General features: G+C 48.2%; 1 protein-coding gene across 2 annotated transcripts in view; it reads right to left on the reverse strand.

The window, feature by feature from the left end:
- FGF18 (fibroblast growth factor 18) overlaps positions 1–21,686 on the reverse strand; it is a 115,454-nt gene extending 93,768 nt beyond the window's left edge. Inside the window, exons 1-2 of one of the 2 annotated variants that reach the window (XM_035110150.3) lie at positions 20,534–21,686; positions 20,209–20,245 (exon numbers count right to left, since the gene is read on the reverse strand). In XM_035110150.3, the coding sequence (XP_034966041.2) occupies positions 20,209–20,245; positions 20,534–20,568 (72 nt within the window). In that variant the 5' untranslated portion in view covers positions 20,569–21,686. The remainder of the gene's footprint in view (positions 1–20,208; positions 20,246–20,533) is intronic. The other variant, XM_088665550.1, reaches the window with a different exon arrangement.
- Positions 21,687–23,416: the final 1,730 nt, after the last annotated feature.

Genomic DNA, 23,416 nt, shown 5'->3' on the forward strand with positions numbered 1-23,416 from the left:
CTGTATTTCCACACTTTGCTTCGCCGCATGCTTTGTGATTCAAAATATTTGCTGAGGTTCTCTCACCAAAGAGTCCTTGCCCCTAACTTGGATCCTGGCATCCAGGAATTCTCCTTTTATAGCTATTTTTTCTCCTTGCAACCAACACATACTCACCTCTTTCATGGGGCCATCTGTCCCAGCGGTGCCTTATATTATGCATAGCTGCCAAGTTATCCCTTTTTTACAGGGATTTTCCCTTATGCTGAATAGGCTTCCTCGCGAGAAAAGTGAAAACTTGGCAGCTATGATATTATGGGATGTTATAGCAGGGCTTTCCAGTCCCCAAAAATCAGTGAGCTGTAGTGACCGTGGCTGTCTGGCGACGCTTTCAACTCTCTCTAGCCTCTGAGGGAACAGGTTTAGCACAGCCCTAATCCATCCAAACTTACAATATCGGAAGCATTCCACACTGTTACTATGGTGCAGGAACCCTTCCGAGTGGTTAAGTAGAGCTAAAAGGCTTCTAGTCTGCAACACCTGTGGCTGCTTCAAAGCCTTCGACAGCCCCTCACAACAGCCGAGAGTATAACAAACACGGCATTGGACGCGACGCAGAACAAAAAGGTCAGAATATATATTTTTCGAGAAAGCAACCTGAAGGCTCAGAGCTCAATAGCCTAAATGAGGAAAGGATTTGGGGGCAGCCATCCTTTTTTTTACCCCATGTGCTTTACAGGGACATTGTATGGGAAAATAAAATGGCTGCCCTCATAGGTACGAAGGGGGAGCCATCTTTTTCTCTACTCGTTTACCCAAGACCCGGTGGCATTTTCGAAAATGCTTTTTACACAGGTCATTTGAAAGAGTGCAGCGACCGCCGAGCTGCTCCAAGGACCCCCAAACTGTGAAGGGAGAAAACAACAGGATCCTGCGTCGCTTTTCCTGGTCCTGTCACCTGAGGTCCCGGGGACCTTTAGTGAACAAAGGATGTGTTCTGTCGATAGGCCATGTCCCCTCCCTCAGTTTATTCAGCTGAACCATGCCATATAGCCTATTAGTACAGATGTCTGGCTCATATTACTGCTACTGTAATAATTATTTATTGATAAGGATTTTCAACGTATAATTCATTATTCATGGTTTACCTGGAGATGCTTCTTTAATACCATTACAGGCCACACCAGCAAGTAAAATAATCTAAAGCACTTCGTTGTCTTGCTGCCATCAGATTGGGAGCATATTCCCCATTGAAAAACACTGCAGATCATCAGCATGAAAGCATTGGGAGAAAACACCCTAATTCAGGCATCCCCAAACTTCAGCCCTCCAGATGTTTTGGACTACAATTCCCATCTTCCCCGACCACTGGTCCTGTTAGCTAGGGATCATGGGAGTTGTAGGCCAAAACATCTGGAGGGCTGCAGTTTGGGGGTGCCTGCCCTAATTGATCCAGCACTTCCTTTCAGGCATAGAACTACACCATTTTGAAAGCTTCATAGAATCGTGGAGATGGAAAGGACCACGAGGGTCAAAAAAAAAATCCAACACTCTGTAGTGCAGGAATCTTTTTGCCCAATGCGGGGCTCGAACCCACAACCTTGAGATTAAGAGTCTCGTGCTCTACTGACTGAGCTACTTCAGCAATGGTGGTAGAGCAGGTCTATAAGCAGGAAGAGTAGAGGCTAGTCCATTAGGGCAAATGGGGCACTGCCCTGCCCATTGCCAAATTTACGTATAAGCTAAACAAGCTATAGCTTAGGGCCCCACTCTCGGGGGGGGGGAGGGAATTATGAGTCTTTGTAAATTGTGCTTCTAAAGGAACTTTTGTTATTGCCAAATGCCAATGTGTTTGCATTCTTAAGTTTGTTATGAATTAAATAATAATAATTTCACGCTAGAGCTTAATAATTATTTCACTATTAACATACTTCTTAATTGTATTTCAGTTCAACAATTACTTTGATAAAATACATATTGTAAAAGGAGATCAAGTATTATCTATGTATGCGACAACCGCGGCAAGGACTTTGTTAGCCCAAAAATGGAAAACCCAGGAGTTACCGACGATCGAAGAGTGGCAGACGAAAATGATAGACTATGCGGAACTAGCAAGACTGACTAGCAGGATCCGAAACCAGGGAGAGGCAAAGTTCCAAAAAGACTGGAGTAAATTTGTGGGCTATATGGAGAGGAATTGTAGAAGTTTAAAGACACTTGCAGGATTGAAATAAATCCTACGAAATGACCTTAAGTAGAAGGAGTAAAGGAACTGCGAGTTAAGAGTTGATAAGAAAACCAAATGAGGGGAGGGAGGGAAGTCAAGGCTCGGCAGAGCATTGGGAATTTGAGATAGGTGAATAGATGTTAAAAAGAGAAAAATTGTGTGTGTGTTGTGTTTGTTGTTGAATGTTTTGTTTTTGTTTAATGTGTTTATTTGAAAAATTTAATAAATTGCTTTTAAAAAAAAGATAAAATACATATATTGTTATGTGCAAATGGCTTTACAGGTAGATGCCTATTAGGTCCTTAAATAACCATATAGCATATATCCAACAGAAAAAGCAGTGACAATTTGTTGTTGACAAAGGGCAGCTGGACATATAAAGGGCCCCATTACCATCAGTAGCTTAGGGCCTCATCAAACCTAAATCCGGCCCTGGCCCTGCCCAACCTCACTCTGCCCTCTGCCAGCCCCAAGCTGCCTGTCTTCTTATTTAGTCCCATTTCAAGGGGGTGGGGCTCTTGCCTGTCAATTAGCTCTGGCTCCGCCCACTATTGTTCTCCCACCCTACCAGTGGGCACCAGCCCCCACCATCGAGCACAAATAATTGCCTATAGATAGAGGTGGATTTTGGCCAGCATGACCAGTTCTGCCGCACTGGGCACTGAACCTTGGGGGGGCTGCCATAGAGCGTCGCAACCTTTGACATAGTGGGTTGAGCAGAATGGAAGGCAAGAGGTGAGGGCGCAAAGGTTGGCTCCACCCCTATCGTTCTGCCCAGACACTGAGGTCCAGCGGCGAGGGCCTTCTGGCGGTTCCCTCGCTACGAGAAGCCAAGTTACAGGGAACCAGGCAGAGGGCCTTCTCGGTGGTGGCACCCACCCTGTGGAATGCCCTCCCACTAGAGGTCAAAGAGAACAACAATTACCAGACCTTTAGAAGGCATCTCAAGGCAGCCCTGTTTAGGGAAGCTTTTAATATTTGATGGATTTCTGTATTTTAGTGTTTTGTTGGAAGCTGCCCAGAGTGGCTGGGGGAACCCGTCCAGATGGGCGGGGTATAAATAATAAATTATTATTATTATTATTATTATTATTAGGCGTCGCACAGGGGGCCACTGAAATTTGAAATACCCTGCTATAGAGAGCTGCCCCCTTTCACTCGAGAGAATGGAGCCTCTTGCTCAGGCCACTTAGATTTACATACTTTTCACAAGCACACATGAACATATAACTCCATATGTATCATATATATTATGGGAGGAATTCAACAGCATTCTAAGGCGTTCGTTCTATCAGGGCAAATATTTCAGCTTGCCAGACAAAATTATCTCAAAGCAGAGGTCCTCCTCGCACAGGGCTTCTGTTGATGGGATTCCTGAATCCTACCCTATTTATTTACTGTATTGCAAGCTGGCCAGAGAACATTGGGGTAAAGCTAGCAAAAATGTACAGAATGAAAAATAAGGCATGTTGGAAATGCAAGGCATCAGGTGGTGAATTTGACCACATGTGGTGGACGTGTGATAAGATAAAAACATTTTGGGAAGCGACTTAATAATGAGTTTTAAAAGATATTTAAGTATACCTTCCCTAAAAAAACCAGAAGCCTTTTTGCTGGGGCTGATGGGTAAGGAAATTCTAAAATCTGACCAAAGATTGTTTATGTATGCCACTGTGGCGGCAAGAACATTAATAGCCCAAAAGTGGAAATCACAAGAGATACCTTCGATAGCGGAGTGGCAAACGAAAATGCTAGACTGTATGGAAATGGCCAAACTGACCTAGAGAATCCGAGTTCAGGACGATACGAGATTTTGAAAAGAGTAAATTTGTAGATTACGTAAAAGACAACTACAGTATAAAGATATGAAGACACTAGCGGGATTGAAATAAACCTTACATCCCTGGTGTTAAGTAAGACTTAGGAAATACGCAATTAGATCGGAAAAATTTACCTGCTGAGGGGAGGAGGGAAGTCAAAGCTTGACAAATCTACTTGTTGTACAGTTGTCAATTATGTTTTGTATGAAGTTGAATAATTGGAAAAAGAAAATAATAAAAATGTATTGGGGGGGGGGGGACAAAGCAGAAGTCCTCCTCGCACAGGGCTTCTGTTGATGGGATTCCTGAATCCTACCCTATTTATTGAAAGCTGGCCAGAGAACACTGGGGTGGTTGGTATTCAACTGTTGCTCAGAGGAGACCCATTGAAATTAGTCACACACAAAAATCAGGAGAACTCATTGTGATATTTTAAAAATACCTTTCAAAATCAATGAATCTGATGAAATTGTCTGTAATCCACACAAGTTTGTGCTGTGTTTTAAAAATAAATAAAGTCTTTAAGGGGCCTCAAGGCTCTTTGGTTACATCTCTAAGTTTTTTTATCAGTTATTTCTGTGAGCAAATGGGGAAGATCCTCAGATGTAATGGTTCAAAACAGGAGGGGGGGGAATGATCCCACAAACATTGATCTCTCGCCCAGCATATGAAGTTGCTATGGGTCAATGCCTGCAAAAGCTCTGCATTTTCATGCCTATTCCAAGTCCCCATGAAATGCAATGTGTCAAATCCTGCAAAAATTCCTCTTTGTGACTTGAAAGATCTCATGCTTCTTTTTCAAGAGCTCTGCACCAAAATCTGATATTTTTTTTAAGAAGTGGGAAAGTGCATTGATTTGGTTTCTCTTCCCTGTCTGATTCACAGATTTTTCTCCACTCACGTTAATTTCATATTCCTAGACATGGAACATGTCTGAGATTTGCACTGTAAAATGTTTAAAGAGGCAATGTGCAGCAGTGGCAAAAAGAACTTTCTTTTTTAAAAAAAAACGTGTGTGGAGGGAGGGAGGGGCAGAACACTGCTCACATAATAGAAGCAAAGTTGGGATTTGCCTCTAGAGCCCTGAAAATTGGGAGCCTCCTTCCTGGACAAGGAAGAAAGGTATTGCCCCCCCCCACCTCCACCCAGACTCTGATCACTGGAAGGAACTATCACAAAGAAAATACCCAGACCATGACAGCCTAAGCTCAGCCTTCCTCTTCCCTTTTATGCTACTCTCCATCCTAAGGTGGTGCCATTGAATGCCAATAAGGAAGTCATTTAGCAGCCTCAGACAGTCTGTAATTTCTTTAGATATCGGGTCTCCTGCACATGTCGGGAGGAGGGGGGGGCGTCAGGTAGGCTGGAGCAGGCATGCATTCCGGCTGCACCTGGTCAGCTAGGAAGCATGACCAAATCTCGCATGCATGTGTTTACAGCAGGAGAAATGAGCGTACAATAGGCCTTTGTCGCTGCTGCTAATCAACGCGTTAGCCTCACATTGGGTTTAGTGGAGTGCAGCGCAAGATAAGTTCAACCTAAACGCAGGGATTCGCTACATTTAAGCTAGTCGGCCTCCTTGAAGGCAAAGGGGGGGAGGCAGGGTGTCCGAGGCTCCCCAGAAACAACAAAGCAAAGGGGGGGATGAGGAGCCTTTGACGAGCTACATTTGAGTTCAGCTCCCTTTCCTTAAGAAGTGGCACGCACATTATTTTTACCAAACATTGGTAAGCCAAACATTGCCATGCAAATTAATTGAGCGACTCAAAAACAATGCACGCTCTTTAACGCAAACATTGTTCGATGTTCTCCCTTCCCACAAATGTGCCAGACTCACTCACTTTTCTATTTCACGCTTACCCCGTGTTTTGACTGAACAATTGGAGGTGCAGTTTTCCTGAGCTCGGCCATGATGATGTTTGCAGCCTTCGAAAGGGTTGCTATGAAATGTTTATTTTTAGATTGGCCCAAGGCAACCACTGCTAGACAATGATGTGGTCATGTCTCAGTCTATAGCCGCTTTGTGCACTAATTGCGGGAAGGCAGTCCTATATGGCTTTTTTTTCAAAAATAAATAGACGCATCATTTCATAGATTATTTCTACGACAAACCTCTTGTCTCTTCCGTTCATAGCATAGTCTTATCATACCGTACATGGATATACCGTGTTTCTCATATTATAAGACATGTCTTATATTTATTTTTTTCTCAAAAATACACACTATGGCTTATTTTCAAGGGATGTCTTATTTTTTTCCTCCTCCTCCTGCCATGGCCGGCATTGCTGCTGCGCCTATCACTATGTCTTATTTTCGGGGTATGGCTTATATTCCTTGAATGCTTAAAAATCCTGCTATGGCTTATTTTATGGGTATGTCTTAAAATATGAGAAACAGGGTAGTTGCAATAAACACTGTATTTCTGGCATGGTGTTCTGAACAGTAAATGTTACTGAATCTATACCAAGTTTTTCGTAGATGATGCCTAAAGATTTTACTCACTAAAAGTAAGTCCATTGATTTCAATGGGTCTACTCTGAATATGATCTAGTTCATTATCACCCAATAATAATCATAGCTGCCAAGTTATCCCTTTTTTTACAGGGATTTTCCCTTATGCTGAATAGGCTTCCTCGCGAGAAAAGGGAAAACTTGGCAGCTATGAATAATAGCAACACCTGTTGGTTGTCTTCTTGTGATTTATCCAAAGAGAGAAAATATTACCATGCCTATTGACATACTCTTAAAAAAAAACACCTGATTGAACAATGCTCTCAAAGTTAGCCCATTTATTGTTAAATAGCTCTCTCACTAGGCTGCTGGCAAAGACACAGTATGTTTGTGCCTGTGTGATTCTGTTCACAGATCTGCACACCTGGAAATTGGAGGGGCAAATCTCACATCTGGAGCCCCAGTCCATTGGTGCACAAATTTGTAGACCCTTGTACAAATCAGACGCCTAAATTTTGGATGCCAGGCTTTGGGGGGAGCCAGACCCGTGTCCAACAATCCTCACATACTTGCACGCCATGTCTTACACAGCATAGGGGCTTTGGGGTCTCTACTGAGTCATACCCCAAAACGATGAAATATACTTTGAAGTCTTGAGATTCCAGGGGTCTTTTTACAAAACTGTACTGCGATCCTGTCATTTTAACACAGGACATTAAAAGGCAGGTCGTTTATTGGAAATGATATCGCTTTGGCAGGCTCAGCTCTGCTTATGAGAGAGAGAGAGAGAGAGAGAGCGCTAAAATAAATAAATAAGCCATTATTTACTATGCAGTAACCAACTCTACTACCAAAGCATTTCAATTGTTGTGGTGGTTTGTGGCTTATTTTCAGCTTGTCCTTCTGTTTTCACTCATTAGTGTTTAAAATCTGGCACTGTGTAATTAAGTCTTCCAAGCAGGAGGAGTAACAAGTTCTGCAGCAGGCAACTGTCCTCCATATAAATCCTTCTTGATATATATAAAAAAAGGAATGCTGAGCAGATGTCCCAGCAAAAGTGCAAGAGACTTGTCCAATAATCCACTGCATTATAAGACCCGGTGCAATTCCTCCTCTTTCTGTGAATGCAAACGGGGATTTTGTGAAATTAACAAATAAGATCATGTAGTAGACATTTCACCATTCAATTAAGCACACTTCCCTGGAAAGGTACTTGGGTTCTAATAATTAAAAGTACTGCATTGGTGTTGACTGTAGCATTTCCAAAAAGACAGGGTGGACTTGGAAAAGGCACAACCAAAATGATCAGGGGGCTACAGCAGCCCCCCCCCCCCCGGTGGAAAACTTACAACTGTGGCGGCTTAGGGAAAGGTTGGGGAATATGACAGAGGCGTACAGCAGAACCTCGGTTTTCAAATGTAATCCGATCCAGAAGACATTCAAGTTCCGAAACATTCGAAAACCAAAAACTCAATATGTAAGCCTCAATACAATAGGGAAACTCAAAACGGAAGCCGCCTCAGAAGTTCGACTTCCGATGCATGTTCAAAAACGGAAGCATTTACTTCTGGGTTAATGGCATTTGGCTTCCAAAACGTTCCTCAACAGAGACATTCGAAAACCGAGGTTCCGCTGTATTAGATTATAAACAGTGAGGAGAAAGGGATAGATAGTCATTTTCCTCCCTCTCTCATAATACTAGAACTTGGGTGAGGGACATGGGTGGCGCTGTGATCTAAACCACAGAGCCTCTTGGGCTTGCCGATTGCAAGGTAGGCAGTTCAAATATGCTCAATGGGGTGAGCTCAATGGGGAACTGCTCCTGCCAACCTAGCAGTTCAAAAGCACACCATCGCAAGTAGAGAAATAGGTACCGCTGCGGCGGAAAGGTAAACGGCATCTCCGTGCACTCTGGCTCCGTCACGGTGTTCTGCCGTGCCAGAAGTGGTTTAGTCCTGCTGGCCACATGACCCAGAAAAGCCGTCTGTGGGCAAACGCCGGCTCCCTCAGCCTGAAAGCGAGATGAGCGCCGCAACCCCATAGTCGCCTTTGACTGGACTTAACCGTCCAGGGGTCCTTCACCTTTTACTGGAACTTGAGACTATCCAATGAAGTTGAATGACGGGAGATTCAGGACAGCCAAAAAGAATGTAGTTTTTTTACACAGCCCATATTTAAACATTGGGTTGGCCACTGTGTGAACAGGACGATAGACTAGAGGAGCCTTTGCTCTGACCCAGCAGAGCTCTGCTTATGTTCTTGGGGACAGGAAACCTTCTTTTTGACAAGGGCCACTTTTCCTCAGGGTAAACAGTCAGGGGCCACATTCCAGAAGGCCAGAATCAAACATAAGTGGAACAGAATCATAGACTTGTACAGTTGGAAGGGACCCCTGAGGGTCATCTAGCGCAACCCGCTTCAATGCAGAAATATGCAGCTGACCCATATGGGGGATTGGACCTGCAAACTTGGTGTTATCATCATCATGCTGTAACCAACTGAGCTATCCATAGGCAATATTTCAGGATTGTGTAGCCCCCTCTGTGCCACCTCATTCCTCTCTCTGGAGTCTCCCCACCCTCTAGCAGTCCATCTATTTTTAGCTTTCCCCCCCCCCCCATCCTCCCCACCTCCAATAATACTGTTGGGACTGATTGCTCGCAAAGGGCTTTCCCTACTTCTCTTCCATGCCCCTATCCATTTCTGCTCTGCCCATTTCTGTGGGAATTCCCTCTCCCACCATCCTCATCTCCCTCTTGGCTTTCCAGTCTCCTCGCTATAAGGCTTCCCTCCCTCCAACGCTTTTGCCACCCCAGGCTCACTGTACAACAGCCGCATCTCCTCCCCACCCCACCCCGCCCATTCTTGCACACACACAATGCAGAAGAGGAAACAATTCTCAAAGGGGAGACCCAGAATGAAGCTGCCAAGTCAGAGGGCCGCATGGAGTTGGGGTGGAAGCTGAAATGTGGCTGCCAGGCCACCTGTTCCCCACAACTGAGCCATGCAATTCACATCATCTTATTAGGTAGCTGCTGAATAAATGAAATTACAAGCCTCATTCCCAGTTGTGCTTGTCTATATGCTAACTTAATCACTCTTTCTCTCATACACATATTCACACAGAGACCTGGGTTTAGGGACAGTGTGACTTCTGGGAAAGTTTGAGATCAGACTTTCCTAATGAAACTAGCCACTGGCAATCTCATCTCTATCCAAACCCTATTTACCAAAAATAGGCTTAACAAACATTTAAAAATTCCTTTCCGATGGAAAACTAGCCATTCAGGAAGAGCGGTTATATCTTGTACTTTCTCCTGTTGTGTGTTTGCATGAAAAGTTCAGTCACATAAACCTGGGGGGGGGGGGGGGATGGCCTGGTTCTAGAGATGATAATTATTATTATTATTATTATTATTTATTTATTTATTTATACCCCGCCCATCTGGCCGGGTCTCCCCAGCCACTCTGGGCGGCTTCCAACAGAAGAATAAAACACAGTAATCTATTTAACATTAAAAGCCTCCCTGAACAGGGCTGCCTTCAGATGTCTCCTAAAAGTCTGGTAGTTGTTTTCCTTTTTGACATCTGTTGGGAGGGCGCTCCACAGGGCAGGCGCCACCACCGAGAAGGCCCTCTGCCTAGTTCCCTACAACTTGGCTTCTCGCAACGAGGGAACCGCCAGAAGGCCCTCGGTGCCGGACCTCAGTGTCCGGGCAGAATGATGGGAGATGGGCAGTTTAGTAGCAGAGGGATAACCTGGTGTGCATTACTCTGCAATCCACAACACCTTAGGAGTGGCACCTGTTTGCAGGCTCCATACATATGAAAGTTCCACAAGAGCAGAAGTTGCATCTATTTAAATTCAGCTCGCCACGTAGTTGTTAAACGTAGACCCCCCTTCCCTGTATTATTTACTTAAAAGCATTGCAAATCTCTAAGCAGTATACGAAAACACAACACAAACACAACAGAACAACAATGAATAAGTAACATCCAAAAAAGCCTACACAACCAGCCTCCTAGTTTTCAGTCACATTTGCATTAATACATCGCCCAGGCCTAGTAGCAATGGCCACTAATTTGGATTATTATTATTATTATTATTATTATTATTATTATTCATGCCCAGCTTATCTGCCACTCTGGGCAGCTCCCAACAGAATATTAAAAACACAAGAAAACATCAAACGTTAAAAACTTCCCTAAACAGGGCTGCCTTCAGATGTCTTCTAAAAGCCAGATAGTTGTTTATTTCCTTGACATCTGATGGGAGGGCGTTCTACAGGGCAGGTGCCACTACCGAGAAGGCCCTCTGCCTGGTTCCCTGTAACCTCACTTCTCTCCATGAAGGAACCACCAGAAGACCCTCAGAGCTGGACCTTTAAAGGGCCAATAAACAAATTCATGGAGGTAAGGTTTTCAATGACCTAGCTACCCATGGAGGCTACAGTACATTCTCCCTCAACTGTCAGAGGGAGAATGCCTCTGTCTATCCGTTGCTGGAGAACACAAGGGGGGAGAGGGCCACTGTGAGAGAAGAGGGGTTCTTCCTAAGTTCTTAATTGTTCTAGACCAGGAATATCCTCAGCGTATTTCGTCCCAGAGTCAATTAGGAGGCTCCTTCTCTCTTCACACATGCTCCTATCTGTTTTGCCCATGGAGCTCGGCGGAACCAACAAGGCCATCTCTTTCAGCATGTAGCTGGGGTGAGCTCTTCCCTCTCGCAAAGCATTTTGCTGTTGGAATTACTGAACGGAATATGGCCTTTGGCCCATCCCCACACGCAGAAGTCCCAAAGGCTGCAAGAATACAAGCTGATCTTTGCTCACTCACACTCTTCGCTCTGTCCAGCGTGCAGCTGTTTGGGCAGGCTAAATCATCCGTCTGGCTGGATGTGCAACCGTCGTTCCCCTTGCTGCATCTGACGAAAACCAAAACCACCCGCTCTAGCGATACGAGAAACTGATGCAGGAGAGCAGAAGAGACAAACCAGCAAGCGAAGCAAGGATGTTTGCCAGGTGGGAGCTGGCACTGCCCTGTGTCAGCCCTTTCACCAATCCACCCCTGAGGGTCTCTGCCTCCAACAATATTGCCACTGTATCCTCCCTAATTGCACAAAACACATGCAGGAGGGAAGGAAAACCACTAGATTTCTCCCTCATTTTTCAAGACATCCTCATAGATCCTATGTGCACACAGGGCAGGCGTGGGGGACCCATGCCCTCTTCCCAGTATTACTGGACTTCCAATTCCTCTCATCTCTAATGCTGGGGCAGATGGGAATTGGGAGTCTAAGAAGTGAAGGGGAGCCACAGGTTCTCTCTCCCTGACAAAGGATCGTAGAAGAGAACTCCAGTATTATTCCACCCAGGTCCTTTTTCCTGTGGCACAATTATTCTCTTAGCTTCTCTAAAGCAGCCTTAAGAGCCTAGAAGTGAGGTCGCGCCTCTTTGCCTTCTGTTGTCTTTTCTAAACCTGCTTCGCCTGGTCTGATGCCTGCCTTGCATGCTGAAAGTCTTTGCGTTCCTCCTGTCCTCAGAGCCATCTCTTCTATTTCGTGGAAAGTGGTGATCAAAACGGAACACCATCCTCCAGCTGAGGCCTAGACACTGCCAAGTGAAGTAGGGCTGTTCTTTCTCAGACCACCCCCAATGGACATTCCCAGGGATTTGGCGCCAGTATCCAAGCTCAAGTGGGACCGATGGAATAAAGAATCCAACTTATTATTTTTGAAAAGAGAAGAAAAGCGAATTACTGGAAGGAAGTCTGGTCGCATAAATTTTCCCCAAACCGTCATTCCCGCCCACTGGCCATGCAGGCTAGGACTGATAAGAGCTGGAGTCCAACGAGACGCTCTCTTGAAGGGCCACGGGTTCCCTGCCACGGATATAGGATCATAGGAGAGAGAGGGAACTCTGGGATGATTCAGTTCAAGGCCCTTCCCAGTGCCATAATTCTCTTATCTTCTCTGCAGCAGCCTGAAGGGAGAGGGACTGCAGCCTGAAAGGAGAGGAATTCCTGGGAGTTTGAAAAACAATATAATTCAGGTGGTTAGGAAGGGCCAACAGAGACTCCATTTTCTCTGGGTCTTGCGAAAGAACAATATTAAACAATAGAAAGTGTCCTCTCATATTGTATCACAGTGTGGTACGTTGGCTTGACAGCCACGGACAGAAAGTCTTTACAGAGAGTGGTGAACACAGCCCATGATATCATGGGCTGTCCCCTGAGACTGCTAGATGACATCGCAAGGGATCGTTGCCTTAGGAGAGCGAGAAAAATTCTCAGGGACAATTCACACCCCAGCCAGCACCTCTTTAATCTTCTACCCTCGGGCCCAGGAGATATAGAAGTATAATCACTCGTACCAACAGGCTAAAAACCAGTTTCTATCTGTGGGCTGTTAGGCTGCTGAACAGAAAATAATACAGTGGTACCTCTACTTACGAATTTAATGCGTTCCAAACGCACATTCGTAAGTAGAAAAAAATTGTAAGTCGAATCCCATAGGAATGCATTAGGAGAAAAAATTCATAAGTAGAAGCAACCCTATCTAAAATTTCGTAAGTAGAAAAAATCCTATCTAAACCGCATCCAAGATGGCAGACGGAGCTCCATTCGTAAGTAAAAACATTCGTAAGTAGAGTTATTCGTAAGTAGAGGTACCACTGTATAGTGCAACTGACTTTCGGGGTTGGTGTGTTGTGCGACAAGCACACAGAATGAAATGAGATTGCGTGTTTGTGGGGGGGGAGGCTCGGTTAATTTCATTGTACACAGGTTGTACATTGACAATAAAGGTATTCATAATAATAGTAGTAGTAGTATCTCGATTTTTGTCGTTGGGTCAGAAGGTTGAGATCAAGGGAGTGTCCCCCTCCTGCTGCAACCAGCTCCCCTCCCCCGGTCTCCAAGAATGCACAGAGAAATGAAAAGAGCAGAACAGAGATTAGTTGTGCACAGTTTCAAACTGTGTGGGGAAAATCCGGGAGTGGGGTGAGAAGGTGGGGACCTTCAGTCCTCGCAACTGTGTCATTGGGGCAAGACCTACCAGGGCAGGTTGCTGAGACCACCAGGCAAGAGCTGTGTTTTGGTTTACTTGAATAAAGAGTTAGCTTCACAGGTTTATTACTTGAGTGTTGACCTGCATCTGACTCCAATCCTGACACAGATTAAGGCTCCTGACCCCTTGCTCACCACACCTCACATTCACCTTCGCCCTGTGCAACATACATACATACATGCATACATAATTTTACTTGCAAGCCACCTTTCCACAATTGTAACCATGCTCAAAACGGCTTGCAACATGCCAAAGAATAGCAAACAACGAGTCAGTCTCAGATGGCAAGGAGAATAATAATAATAATAATAATAATAATAATAATAATAATAATAATTTATTTATACCCCACGCATCTGGCTGGGTTTCCCCAGCCACTCTGGGCGGCTTCCAACAGAAATATTAAAATATACACTAATTTCTTAAAAATTAAAAGCTTCCCTAAACAGGGCTGCCTTCAGATGTCCTCTAAAAGTCTGGTACTGTAGTTGTTTTTCTTTTTGACATCTGGTGGGAGGGCGTTCCACAGGGCAGGTGCCACTACCGAGAAGGCCCTCTGCCTGGTTCCCTGTAACCTGACTTCTCGCAGCGAGGGAACCGCCAGAAGACCCTCGGCACTCGACCTCAGTGTCCGGGCAGAGTGATGGAGGTGGAGACGCTCCTTCAGGTATACTGGACCGAAGTCTTGCAACAACAACAAAAGCACCTCACAACATATTTTACTGTTCGCATAATATCAACAGTCCTGGGAATGGCTAAGAGACTCTGGCTAAGACAACATGATGGTGAATGCTCACCATAGAATAATGGGCAAGGCCTGTATGCTTGGCGCATGGTTACTAGTACCAGAAAGAATGTCTAATGGCTGTGGAAATCCGACAAGAGATGTAGAGGCAGGTCGTGTCAAGACTTCACCAGGGCTACCTAAGTAAGTTCTCTTGTTGCATGTTCTAGGACTGCTGGACCAAGCACTGAGGTTATGAGGTGATGAAACTGCAGGGTCAAAGTCATCCCTTATCTCGTCACTGCAGCAAGCACAGCCAATTATGTGGCTCTTTTCTAATCTCCCCCACCCCCTCAACCCAACTGGAAGAGAATTAATTATGGCTTTCAGTGTCAATGAAGTACAAAGCAACGTTCTAGCTGTGCTTGATTCTGACCTTGTTTCCACTGCATGAAGGCATGTCTAACTTCCATTGTTTTGCATCCGATACACTTATCCCCCGCCTTTCCTTCCAAGCAGCTCAAGATGACTGACCATGTATAGCTAGCTCTTCCTTAACGCTCACCTCCCTCTTTTAATCAAAACAACCACTCTCTCAGGTGGATTAAGCTGAGAGATAGTCACTGGCCCAGGGTCACCCAGTGAACTTAGACGAGTTGGATTCAAATCAGGGTCCCCTAATCTGACCTTTTTGCTCAACCTCTGACGTTCACGGGTACCACTTTTACTTGCATCCTCTTCTTAAAGCCTCTCAAATGACAAAGGGATGGATGAAGGAAGGGCTCTGTATGTGATTCTGCTTTGCACAGAGCAGAGTTACGAGTTAATTCCTTCCTTGACTCCACCCCTCTAATTATAGAACATGAAACCATTCAGAGGAGCATTCCAGACGGTGTAACTGTTATCACAGTTAGAAGCTTAAAGCAACACTGGAGTAGCACCATAGGGTAACAGCTGCAAGCTTTTGCCTTTTTGTGGGCTTTCTGGAAAAACCTGGCTGGCCATGGTTGGAAAGACGATGCTAGTCTAGACTGGTGCTCAGAGTGGGGTGGAATAGCTTGGGATGCCCTCCCAGGGAATGCCGTTCCATGAGAAAAGATGAGCCTCTTTTTTCAAGCTACGGTTTGGGAGTAGGAGTGTATTCACCCCCACTGCCCACCTGCCCCTGCTATTAATTTGTCCACTGCTGCTAGTCTGCCCTCTCCTCAACCACTGCCATAACAAGGCCCCCTGCCTGGTAGAGAAAGCCATGTGCGTCTGCTGCCCATGGAACAGCCACAAGCAGCCACTGCAAGGAGGACCATTGCTGCTCTGCCATGGCTTCCAAAAACGGTTTTACCTAAAGCGCTGCACAAGGCCATCATCTCACCCCAATGCCTCACACACAGATTCACAACACAGTCTTTCCTCAGCGCGAGGTGTTGTGGAGCAAAATGTCCCTGGAGATTACCTGCACTACTGCCACTTTGTAAAGGTAAAGGGGCCCCTGACCATCAGGTCCAGTCGTGTCCGACTCTGGGGTTGCGGTGCTTATCTCGCTCTATAGGCCGAGGGAGCCGGCGTTTGTCCACAGACAACTTCCGGGTCATGTGGCCAGCATGACAAAGCTGCTTCTGGCGAATCAGAGCAGCACACGGAAATGCCATTTACCTTCCCGCCGGAGCAGTCCCTATTTATCTACTTGCACTTTGATGTGCTTTCGAACTGCTAGGTGGGCAGGAGCTGGGACCGAGCAACGGGAGCTCCCCCCGTTGCAGGGATTCGAACCGCCGACCTTCTGATCAGCAAGCCCTAGGCTCTGTGGTTTAACCCACAGCGCCACCTGGGTCGCACTTTGACACTGGAGCAAAAAGGTTTCCAAGGTTTACATTTGAAGCAGTATTTGTCATTTCAGCAAAGCAACTGGCGCGCTTAGCATTCCTGTGGACCAGGCATCCCCAAACTGCGGCCCTCCAGATGTTTTGGCCTACAACTCCCATGATCCCTAGCTAACAGGTCCAGTGGTCAGGAGTGGTGGGAATTGTAGTCCAAAACATCTGGAGGGCCAAAGTTTGGGGGTGCCTGCTGTGGACTCTCCAAGGCCATCTCACCTGGTCATCCCAGTGCCTCAGTCTGAGGAAGGATGCCCCCCCCCATTCTTTTCAGGCAGATATCCCTGAGCCCGGTCAACTGTGTTCCTCTCCACTGGGTGTGGCATGCACAGGAGAATTCCCCAGTGGATTAGGTCCATTGTCATTTGCTCACCTGGTATATTTGGTAACGCCAGGGAGGAACAGGGAGGGCTTTCTGCAGGTTAACAATGACAAATCCCAGCCATGATAAATACTGCAACAGCTAACTGATGCCAACCCTCTTAAGATGTTGGGAAAGTTTAGCTCCTGAACCGCCAAGTAACATGCAATGAGTGGGCTGAAATCCTTTGCCTGAATACTTAAATTTGGTGGGAGCAGACTTGCAGGACTGAATCCACTCCTTATAGACTTCTAAAAGTAAAGGCAACAATTTCCTCTGAATAAATATTAAGCCTAAGTGATGCTTTAAATGAAAGGCAAAGGTTAACTTCTACCGAAAATGATCATTATAATCAAAAGCTTCTAATCCTCCTCCTCTCTCTCTCCCACTCTTTTTCTCTCATTCAAGCTCCACACATGTAATCCAGCCCAAATCAATCCAGACGCGCTGGATAGCAAAGTGGTCAATAAACGAAAAAATCCCTGTGTGTGCACCTTTTCATATATATATATATATTATTAACACTGTACACATGCACTTGAAAGTCCTGAAGATAACTAATCAAGAGTTTGGCTTTGTGCTGTGAAACCCTCTCTAAAAAGTCCCACCCAGAAGACTGGAGAAAGAGGAAGACATCACCTTTACTTGGGCTCGGAGCAGCACACATGCAAGAGGTTTTTTTCCTCCCCACTCCCTTCAAACCCATCCTTAATAAACACATTTTTAAAGACTCTGGCTTCACCTTCCCCCACCGCTCAGTCCTCACCCCCTGTTAAACTAAACCTGACACCACAATCCTATTGCACATAATACTTGTGGGACTTGGCCTTCCAGATGTTTTCGGACTACAACTCCCATCATCCCTGAGTCTGTTAGCTAGGGATGATGGGAGTTGTAGTCCCAAAGGGCCAAGCTTGCCTATGCTTGTACTAAGCCAGCAACAAAACTCAAGGGGGCCTGCTTTTTGAGTAAGCACGCAAAGGACTGTGCTGGTAAGCATGTGGCAATGCAACTTTACATAGGAATTAAACCTGGAGCCGGAGCTAGAGTGGGGGGGCTAGGCAGGGTTTTTGCCCCAAGTGAAGCCCCCGGAGCGCATACCCAAATGCACATGGGGGTGCCAACATGGGTACAGCCAGGGGGGCAGGGAGGAGCAGCTGCCACCCCAAATAAATAAAAATACATCACTAACTGAAGTTCTACCCCCCCCCAACAAAAGGCCTGCCTTCTCAGCAAAAGGCCTGCCCCGCCCCCAAACAAAAATCCTGGCTACACCCATGGGTGCCAAACTGGGTGAAATAAAGCCAAGCTTCGCCCCTGATTAAACCCCATTCAGTTCAATGGGGATCACTTCCCAAGTGAGCGGGTGCAAGATTGCATCCTGAAACTGAACTGAGCGGCACCTACTCTTCCCTGCTTTTCCCTCTCCTCATCCCGCCCCGTGGGTCTAACTGCCCACGCCCCGCCCCGTTTGGCCTGCGATGTTGTTTCGACCAAGCCACGCCCACCTGCTCTGCACCTGACATCGCTTGCCCGTTGCTTCCCCAGCGTCGTTTTTTTTAAGATTGCAATCGCCTCGGGGCAGCGACCCTTCTTTTTTTTTATCTTGAGGCCGTAAAGCGCCCCGTGCGCTGATGGCACAAGGAGAAGAGCCTCTTACAAGCTTTCTTTCGCTCTGCTGCAAATCCTGCTGTCAGATCTCCCGAGTACAAGAAATGTTGCATAATCAGCACTAAAGTGAAGTATGGTTCTAATAGTGGGAAAGTACAGAAAGTATTCTCTCTCTCTCTCTCTCTCTCTCCCTTCTTCTTCTTCTTCATTATTTTATTGCTTTGGAAAGCCTGAGAGTTCCAACTGTATAGATGCCAATAACTTCCCAAAGTTTTTTTTTAAAGGCTGCTGCTGCTGAAGTAAGAGATCGGATTTTTTAGCAAGTGCTTTAGAGGCAACACGCCAAAAGTCTTTTGATTCCCTAAAAGCAACGAGGGGATGGGAGCGCGGTGGGGAGCGGGACAGATAAGGGGGTGGGATAGGAGCTGATTAACTTCAGTTACTGCACAAATCGGGGCGGGGGGAGGAAAGAAAAGGGCTTTCTCTCCCTCTCCCGCCCTGTGTCTGCCTGTTTCTGCCAAGGGTGCCCGTTTCGCTGTGAGCAAACGCCTTTTTCTTCCAACCGCAAAGTAATTTACAGCTGAAGATTTCGGAGTCTTTTTCTCTCCCAGTCCTTCTGAGTCCCCCTTTCCTTGTTGTTTTTTCCTACTCTCTCTCTCTCTCTCTTGCTATGTTGGGGATTTTTAAAGACTTTTTTTTCTCAAGGGAGGTAAGGCTATGGCACGGCTCTCGGCGCTTGGCTTTCGGAGGAGGCTCGGATTTCAGAGGCTTTAATCCGTTTGTACAGGATCAGTTCCTACCCAACATGAAACAACCGCAACAGAAACCCTGGCAGACAGGTGCATTCCGGGCGGAGAGAGAGCGAGAGGAGCGAGGCGGCTGGAGCGAGCGAGCGAGCAAGCGACCTTGGGAAGAAGGTGAGGGCGCCGGCGGAGAGAAAAGAAGGAGGGAGCAGGTTAGAGGTAGAGGTGTCGTGGGGCGTCTGGGGGGGTCTGGCAACCCCCCCTACCCCTACCCCTGCTGCATTGTGGCTTCTTACAATGCACGCGGGAAGTTTGCCCAAAGCAACAAACAGCGAAGCGCAAAGAATCTGGGGGAAGCCAAGGCGAGAGCGCGAGACGGAGGAGGTCTCTCTAAGCACCTGCTTTGCCAACTCTGAAATATTCAAGATCGCGGGCGGGTCTGTCTCCGGACGCACGTGCTGCCTCGACACCAGCTCCAGCTACGCAACAGAAACCCACCTTCTTTTCTTGCTCGCTTCTTTCCCGGCTCCTTCCCGCCCCCACCTTCCTTACAAAAAACGGTAGAATGTCACGGAAAACAATGCGATCCACTCCACCTAACGCCACGCCAGTTTTGCTATAATATAACCAGACAGAGAGGCAGAGGTGTGGCGAGGCATCACACAGCGATGGTCTCCAAGTTGCAGAGTTTTTTTTTCCTAATTCCTCCCCGCCACCAACCCAATTGGATCTGGGTACGTTTCTCCTAAAAGAGCCTCTCTCTCCACAGGCATCCTTCTTCATTAGATGAAGGATCTCGCGCGTTTTCAAAGCACAGGATATATTTTCTTTTCTTTTTTTCAAGTCCTCCTGAGAGCCAGAGAGCTCCAACAGCAGAACCTTCTGCCCGTGCCCTGCAAGCGCATCAATCAACATTTTTTTGAAAAACGGAGGCCAACATCTCCTCCTCACATCATTAGCCAGACTAATGCGCTCCAGAGAATACCTTCTTAATGCAGGGCTCCTGGCATCTGCAGCAGAAACTGCCATTTGGGAACAGGCGTTGGGGTGGGTGGGGGGTGCGGGTCGGTAGGAGGGAGGGAGGGGGGGGTCGGATGGATCAGAGGGAATCCTTGAAGTTGAAAACCGATTGATTAATCCGGTGGATGAAGTGCTCTCTCTCGCTCTCGCTCTCGCTCTCTCTGAGCTGAAAAGTTCTGCAAGGCGGGAGATGCCGGTTTGGAGAGCAAGTGGATTCTCTCTCTCTACTACAGCTATAATAAACTGGCTCATAAAAGTGACGGGGCCCGGGGGTGGGGGCGGAGAGAGAAAGAGACGTCCAGGGGAAGAGGTTTGGGAGGGGGAGGATCACTTACCTGTACCTGGATGCACAGCAGCAGGAAGTGTAAACATCTGGGGAGAGGGAGAAGAGAAAAGCAACAAAAGATCAGAGGATGCGACGGAAAGTTCATCAAAAGACAATCAACACGCGCGCCTCGCTGGTTTTGTTGGATAAAGAGCGCAGTTAAGATATCCAATATTGGGGCCAGGAAACTCTCTTTTGGGGGGAAGGGGAGGGTGTCACGGGGCGGGGGGGGGTGGAGAGATAAAAGATCCCGAGGTGACACTTTAAAAAAAGAAAGAAAGAAAGAAAAAGCCGGTGACATGCGCCAAGCGGGCCAGTGTCAGCGGGATCCTTACAGGCAAGTGCAGGCGGAGAGCAGGGAATAATACATCGCTGAGCGCGGCGGCGGAGACGGCGGAGGCGAGATCCAGTGGCTTCCCGTGAGCGGCCGAGCGGTCAAACCCCGAGCCGCAGCCTGGCCATGAGATGAAGGAGGGTCCCGTCTTGTCAAGTCCGGCGGCGGCGGCGGCAGCTGCAGCGTCCGGTTTCCAGCGGTGCCGCTTGGCGCTGAGCAGCAAGGCGGAGAAGTTGAGCGCCCGGCTGCTTTGCCTCCTCCGAGTGACTCCCTTAGACATCAGCTCTCCTCTTTCCCCCCCGTCTTTCCTCCTCCTCCTCCTCCTCCTCCGGCTCGCTGGATGAGAGTGAGGGAGCACGCGCGCGCGCCTGTGTGTGTGTGTCTGCTGCGCGCGCGCGAGTGTGTGTGTGCGCGTCTCTCTCTCTCACACACACTCTCTCTCTCTCTCACTCACTCACTCTGTCTCTCCGCCTTTGGAGAGAGGAGAAGGTGCTGCCCGGTTGTCAGCAACTTCCGATCATCAGCAACAACCCCTCCTTCCCCCCCCCCTCCTCCGTCTGGCCGTCACCACCTTCCCCCCACCCCACCCCTCTCCTCTCCTTCCCTCTCTCTGGCTCTTCCCTGGATCAGACTGCCCAGACAGATGCCCAAGGATGCGTCTCAGGTCCTTGATCTCCTCCTCTCTGCGTGTGTCTCTCTGTCTGTCTGTCTGTCTGTCTGTCTGTCTGTCCTTCCCTGTCTTTCCCTCCCCACCGATGGGGCGTGTGGCGGCGGCGGCAGCAGCAGCAGCACGACGAGCCTCCGGGTCTCTCCCTCGCTCCCTCCCCGTCGCTGGGCAGGTTCCTTACGAGGTCATCGGAGGGGAGGGCCGGGCTCCCTCGGGGTCGCTTTGGCCCAGGGCCACCTGCAAGCGGGCAAGGAGCCCCTTCTCCTCCTCCTCCTCCCGCCTCTGCGCTCTCCCGCCCGGCTTCTCTCGGCATCCTCCCCACCTGGAGAGAAGGGGTGCGAGGCGGGTGGGGTAGAATGAGGTGGAGTGGGAGCGCGGCGGAGAGAGAGAGAGAAGATCCTGGGCCAGCGGAGGGAGGCGCTGGCTGCTTTGCACTTGCTGGAGGCGAAGGGCGCTCGGGAAGCCAGCTGGCGGCTGGGCCTCCGCCTCTCCGCCAGTCCCGTTGCGCTGGGGGAGCCTCGGTACCTGCGCGGCAGCCAGAGACCGCAGCGACGCGGCGACACAAAAGCGGGCGAGAGAGTGCCTTTTGGAGCGGAGGCGCAAGAGAAGGACACGCGGAACCGAGGAAGGAAGGAAGGAGGCAGGCAGGCAGGCAGGCAGGCAGAGATCATGGCAACTCCATGGAGCCTCCACATCCAGGGACAGTCTATCCCTCCCACCCCGAATGGCAGTTGCTGGAAGTGCCGGGAGGGGGGAAGCACTTAGCTGGAGAAGGCTGGGCTTTCCGGAAGTATCTGGTTGGGCACTGCTCAAAACAGGAATTTGGAGCGGAATGCAGATTCTGATCCAATAAGGCTGTCCTGAACTGAGAGCCTGTAGGGTCCAAGTAGCGCTGCGGCTCTGGATAAAAGTTTCTCGGAGTGTGCGGGTGGGAGCTGGACAGCAGGGGGCGCTGTTACCTCCGTGCGTTGCTTGCCGGGGTGTTTGGTGTCCAGCTGGTGACTGGAAGATAGGAGGGTCAGCAGTAAGTTAAGCAGGAGCTAATGACAGGTCACGAAGAGTCGGACACGACTAAACGACTAAACAACAACAATGGCAGGCAGGCACATCTCCCCCACCCACGCTGGTTGTAAGGAGGCAAGAAGGTGGGGGCAGGTGGAGTGGGGGGGCAGCACTTCATTCGCTCAAATGGAGAACCTCCTTGGCCAGCTGGCTTTAGGAAGGCCAGCTGGAGAGGCCAAGCACTTTCTGAAAGACTGGAAGCCCATAATGGTCAGCCTTTTGTTAGGACAGGCATAGGCAAACTCGGCCCTCCAGGTGTTTTGGGACTACAACTCCCATCATCCCTGACCACTGGTCCTGCTAGCTAGGGGTGATGGGAGTTGTAGTCCCAAAACACCTGGAGGGCCGAGTTTTCCTATGCCTGAGTTAGGAGGTACAAGGCCTCCTGCCTGAGCACCTACAGGGAGGTCTGCAGCTAGCCTGGGCTTCTTGACCTACCCTGCAATTCAAAAGTCTTGGGGGAGCTATGAGCCATGCAGAGGAGGCTTCCTTTCATAGCTGCCAAGTTATCCCTTTTTTAAAGGGATTTTCCCTTATGCTGAATAGGCTTCCTCGCGAGAAAAGGGAAAACTTGGCAGCTATGCTTCCTTTCACACAGGGCCGTTGATCGCATTGGATCCAGACCTATCCCTTTCTACCCCACCCCTTCTCCCTTCTCTTGGCCCACTCTAATTCCTCCTTTGCCCAGAAACACTTTGCCCTGTCCATGAAGCAAACTCCCTTGCAAGGTACTAGCTCAACTTCCCTGCCCGCCCCCCCCCCATGCTCATTTTAAGGCTCTCCCCCACCCTGCCCTCCCAACTCAACCGGCCTGCTGGCTTGCTTGCAACTGAATGAGCCTGCGAAGCAAAAAAATGTAGGGCACCCTCCATCCTGTAGCACCTGCCTGACCAACACACCACACTGATGTTTGGGGGCAGGAGCAGCCCAAGATGGTAGGACCGTGCCAAAAAGCTGCCCTCCTTGGCAGCACCACCTGGCAGCTGCTGCAGAGTCAGGACAGGGTGGCAGCAAAGTTGGGGCTGCGTGGGCATACTGGCAGAGCCAACCCAACTCTCCTGCCAGCGTGCCCACACAGCACAAATCTTGCTGCCACCCAACCCCGCACCATCTAGGTAAGAAGTATCAGTGCAGCCACGAGGAAGGCAAGTCATG

This window comes from Zootoca vivipara, chromosome 3 (genome assembly GCF_965207765.1).
Source record: "Zootoca vivipara chromosome 3, rZooViv2.hap1.1, whole genome shotgun sequence".
NCBI classification, from domain to species: domain Eukaryota; kingdom Metazoa; phylum Chordata; class Lepidosauria; order Squamata; family Lacertidae; genus Zootoca; species Zootoca vivipara.